We start from the raw sequence: 5,000 nt of genomic DNA, 5'->3' as shown, positions 1-5,000 counted from the left end.
TCTCCCTCCTCCCCCCCCTCCCTCCCTCCCTCCCTCCTCCCTCTCCCTCCCCTCTCCCTCCCTCCCTCCCTCCCTCCCTCCCTCTCTCTCCCTGTAGTCATGCAGACACAGACAGACAGAGCATTTACACAGAACATGTCTCCTCTCTCTCTCTCTCCAGGTGCCGTCTGATGAGTCTGTGGGTCTGCTCGCGGAGCCCCAGGTGGCCATGTTCTGCGGGAAGCTCAACATGCACGTCAACGTCCAGACGGGCAAGTGGGAGTCGGACGCCTCGGCCACCAAGAGCTGCATCGGCACCAAGGAGGGCATCCTGCAGTACTGCCAGGAGGTAGGGGAGAGGGGAGGGGAGGGGAAGGTAGGAGGGAGGGGGAGGGGAGAGTGGATGGGAAGGTAGGAGAGAGGGGAGGGGAGAGTGGATGGGAAGGTAGGAGAGAGGGGAGGGGAGGGGAAGGTAGGAGACAGGGGAGGGGAGGGGAAGGTAGGAGAGAGGGGAGGGGAGGGGAAGGTAGGAGAGATGGGAAGGTAGGAGAGAGAGGGAGGGGAGGGGAGAGTGGATGGAAGGTAGGAGAGAGGGGGAGAGGGGAGGGGAGAGTAGATGGGAAGGTAGGGGGGGAGGGGAGGGTAGGAGAGAGGGGGGGGGAGAGGGGGAAAGGGGGGGGAGAGTGGATGGGAAGGTAGGAGAGAGGGGAGACGGGGGGGGAGAGGGGGAAGAGGGGCGGGGGGGAGGGGGGGAGAGTGGATGGAAGGTAGGAGGGGGGGCGGGGGGGTCAGTGTAAGTGGAAGGTAGGGGAGAGGGAGAGGGGAGGGGGGGAGAGGGAATGAGGGAGGAGAGGAGGAGAGGGAAGGGTAGGGCGGGACAGTCGAAGAAATAGGTGAGAGGGAAGAGAGTGAGGAGTGGTAGGAAAGGGGGAGGATAGGGAGAACAGCAGAATGAGGCAAGGGAGGATTCGAGGGAGAGGAAAGGAGGAGGAGGAAGGCAGAAGAGATGGAAGAGAAGAAGAGTAAAGAGTAGAAGGGGAATGGGACGAAAGGCAGAGGAGAGACAGTTGAGACATAGAATAAAGGCAGAGGGAGAATAGAGGTAAATGGAGTGAAGACCCAAGTCCAATAGAGTGAACCCCTGGTTCCACCCTGGGCCGTGATGACGTATCGCCGCTGTCCCCCAGGTGTACCCCTGAGCTGCAGATCACCAACGTGGTGGAGGCCAACCAGCCCGTCAGCATCCAGAACTGGTGCAAGAAGGGACGCAAGCAGTGCCGCAGTCACACACACATCGTGGTGCCCTACCGCTGCCTGGGTAAGCTTGTGTGTGTGTGTGTGTGTGTGTGTGTGTGTGTTTGTGTGTTTGTGTGTTGTGGTGTCGTTGCGTGTGTCGTTGTGCAATGCCCCCCCTGGGGGGTATTCCGTCAATGTCACTAAAGGAAAATCTCGGCTGGTTTTGATAAGTCACGCCTGGATTTTTCCTTTAGCGATGTTGATGGAATAACCCCCAAGTTTGGGATGTGTGCGTGCTGGTCATACAGTATGAATGTGGTCATGTGACTCATTAGCTCTGTGGAGATTAACTGTCTCTGTGCGTGCGTGTGTGCGTGTGTGTGCGTGCGTGTGTGTGTGTGTGTGTGCGCGCGCGTGTGTGTGTGCGTGTGCGTGTGTGTGTGCGTGCGTGTGTGTGTGTGTGTGTGTGTGTGTGTGTGTGTGTGTGTGTGTGTGCGTGTGTGTGTGTGTGCGTGTGTGTGTGTGTGTGTGTGTGTGTGTGTGTGTGTGTGTGCGTTGCAGTGGGAGAGTTTGTGAGTGACGCCCTGCTGGTTCCCGACAAGTGTAAGTTCCTGCACCAGGAGCGCATGGACATGTGTGAGAGCCACCTGCACTGGCACACCCGTGGCTAAGGAGGTAACACACACACACACACACACACACACACACACACGCACACACACATACAGTTCATCTACACACACACACACACACACATGCATACAGTTCATCTGCACACACACACACACACACACACACACACACACACACACGCTACTTTCATTCTACATACCCACACACACACACACACACACACACACACACACACGCTACTTTCATTCTACATACACAATATTGTACGCACATCAGGGCAGGCCTGTGGAGGACGAAAATAAATAAATAATGAATTCTTCCTTCTTCTTCTATCATTGTGACTGCCACTGGCCTTTGGCCCGAGCAGAGATTACTTTTTCTTGCGATGTCTAATGGATAGATGATTCACCTACTTACTAGGACAAAAGGCGGCTGCTAAATGCCAAAGATGTAAACGTAAATAGAAATCGTAAGGTCGGACTCATTCGTAATGCACGGAACGGAATGAGGAATGGTGTCAAACACGCGATATCTACGTAGAGGAGGGTAGAGGTCCATCTGTGCAACGTTCATCAACGTACACACTGCTTTCTGCACAGAATGGTGATTATTCTACACACACACACACACACACGTACACGCACGCACACACTCCTATGTCAATATAGCAGTCTCAGCCTACCAAATACACACCTTGCGGTCATGTTTTGATGACTCACTCTTATTCTAACACCGTTCTGCCGAGCATTATTCTTTGCTATCCCCCACCTACTTGTCTGCCCACCCTATCATTATAGCATCCTCCTCTTCTCTCTCCTCTCTCTCTCTATCCAATATCCTCTCCTCCTCTCTCCTCTTTATCTAGTATTCTCTCCTCCTCTCTCCTCTCTCTCTCTATATAATATCCTCTCCTCCTCTCTCCTCTTTATCTAGTATTCTCTCCTCCTCTCTCTCTCTATCTAATATTCTCTCCTCCTCTCTCCTCTTTATCTAGTATTCTCTCCTCCTCTCTCCTCTTTATCTAGTATTCTCTCCTCCTCTCTCCTCTTTATCTAGTATTCTCTCCTCCTCTCTCTCTCTATCTAATATCCTCTCCTCCCCTCTCCTCTTTATCTAGTATTCTCTCCTCCTCTCTCTATCTATCTAATATTCTCTCCTCCCCCTCTCTCCTCTCTCAGTCTCGTCTCCTCCCTATCTGTCTATTTATCTAGTCCTCTCTCCTTCTCTCTATCTAATATCCTCTCCTTCTCTTCTCTCTGTCTGGTATTCTCTGGCAGTCTCTTGCGGTAGTGACTCAGCACTCCTTATCTCCATCCTTCCCTGCAGTTGCTGCTGAGTCTCAAATCATCCTGCCAGCTGTGTTGGCTTGTTCTACTCTCTATCCCATTAACGCTGTCATCCTGATTGAATGAGTTAATTAATAGTTATTCGTACTCTGCTATGATATGATTCATTGTTACTACTTTCTCGCATATCAGCTCTTGAGTGTTTCACATTAATGCCACCCACAGGAGGAGTCAAACTATTTTAATAAAGCCTATTTTTTTTTTTTATGATGATTAGTCCTGTGGGGACCGTACCATGAATCTCCATGACTACGGGATGCTGTTGCCGTGCGGCATCGACCGTTTCCGAGGGGTGGAGTTTGTGTGCTGCCCGGCGGAGACGCAGCGGGAGTCGGACAGCGTGGAGCTGGAGGGGGAGGAGTCAGACGTGTGGTGGGGCGGAACTGAGACGGAATACACTGACAACAGGTATGCGAATAGGCCCACGCACACACACACACACGCACACACACACACACACACACACTCACACTTACACACTTACACACACACTTACACACACACACACACACACACACACACACACACACACGCTCACACATACACACACACACACACACGCTAACACACCCTTTCTCTTCCTATAGCATGCCTCGCCAGGCGGACGCTGAGCCTGCCACCACTGAGGATGATGAAGATGAGGACGAAGAGGAGGAGACTTTCGACAGGGACCAGGACGGCGATGGCGATGATGACGATGATGACGATGACGATAACGACGAAGATGACGATGACGACGATGACGATGAAGACGCGACAGACGAACGGGACAGCGGGGAACGTACCTCTAACATCGCCATGACAACCACCACCACGACCACCACCGAGTCAGTGGAGGAGGTCGTCAGAGGTAAGAGCATTCTAGCGTCTTCGTTTGCGTTGTTTCGCGTTATTTGTTTGTCTTTTCTCCGCCGAGGGGAGGACTCCTGGTGCTGCTGTCCTCTGAGCCTGATGTGGAGGAGAAGACGGGTCTCTTCTCAAATGATGTGTAAATCAGGGTTCCCGCGCTGGTCTTAAAAAGCCTTAAAGTCTAAAATCCACCAATCCGATTTATAAGGCCTAAAAAGGTCTTACATTTCAGTTATTCGGTCCAAGAATTAGGTGTTAGGTTTTTAAAATGATGCTGAAGTACATCCAAGAGTGTGTGTGTGTGTGTGTGTGTGTGTGTGTGTGTGTGTGTGTGCGCGTGTTCATGTGTGTGTGTGTACGTGTACGTATATGTACGTGTACGTGTTTGTGTATGGCCATGTGTGTGTGTATGTTTGTATGTATGTATGTTCACGTGTGTGTGTGTGTGTCTCTCTCAGACGTGTGTTGGAAGCGCGCCGTGTCGGGCCCGTGCCATGCCATGCTGGAGCGCTGGTACTTTGTGCCAGAGAAGGGCACCTGCGCCCCCTTCCTGTTCGGGGGCTGCGGGGGCAACCGGAATAACTTTAACTCGGAGGCGTACTGCCTGTCTGTCTGCGGCACTGTGTGTAAGTCTCAGGACAGTACTGCCTGTCTGTGTGTAAGTCTCAGGACAGGGCCTCCTGCCTCCTGCCTCCATCACTGCCTCCTGCCCCCCCAATCTGCCCCCTGTGTCCTCCCTCGGGCTGGGGCGGGGGCGCTGTCTCCTGTTGTCTCCCTCTCTGGGCTCTCTCTCTCTCTCTCTCCCTCTGCCTGCGTGTCTGATGGCTCTTAGCTCCCTGCAGCACAGCTGATGTTACTGAATGGCGCCCGACACACTAGCTATGAAAGAAGCTATGAAAGAGAGGGCAGCTTCAAATGTTGGCAACACGCTTAGTCAATGAAGCACAGGGATAAACG

General features: G+C 52.7%; 1 protein-coding gene across 1 annotated transcript in view; it reads left to right on the top strand.

Annotated features, from left to right (window-relative positions):
* LOC308161518 (amyloid-beta A4 protein-like) overlaps positions 1-5,000 on the top strand; it is a gene marked incomplete at its 3' end in the record, with an annotated part of 19,962 nt that overhangs the window by 5,295 nt on the left and 9,667 nt on the right. The window contains 8 exon segments of the mRNA XM_080535539.1: positions 161-328; positions 1,167-1,172; positions 1,174-1,297; positions 1,777-1,877; positions 1,879-1,890; positions 3,412-3,602; positions 3,782-4,044; positions 4,502-4,669. Of these exon segments, the coding sequence (XP_080391665.1) occupies positions 161-328; positions 1,167-1,172; positions 1,174-1,297; positions 1,777-1,877; positions 1,879-1,890; positions 3,412-3,602; positions 3,782-4,044; positions 4,502-4,669 (1,033 nt within the window).

The sequence above is a fragment of the Nansenia antarctica genome, assembly GCF_963989245.1.
Source record: "Nansenia antarctica genome assembly, chromosome: 7".
Taxonomy (NCBI): domain Eukaryota; kingdom Metazoa; phylum Chordata; class Actinopteri; order Argentiniformes; family Microstomatidae; genus Nansenia; species Nansenia antarctica.
The sequence above is the reverse complement of the archived record's forward strand: the minus strand, read 5'-3'. Positions and strand labels throughout refer to the sequence as shown.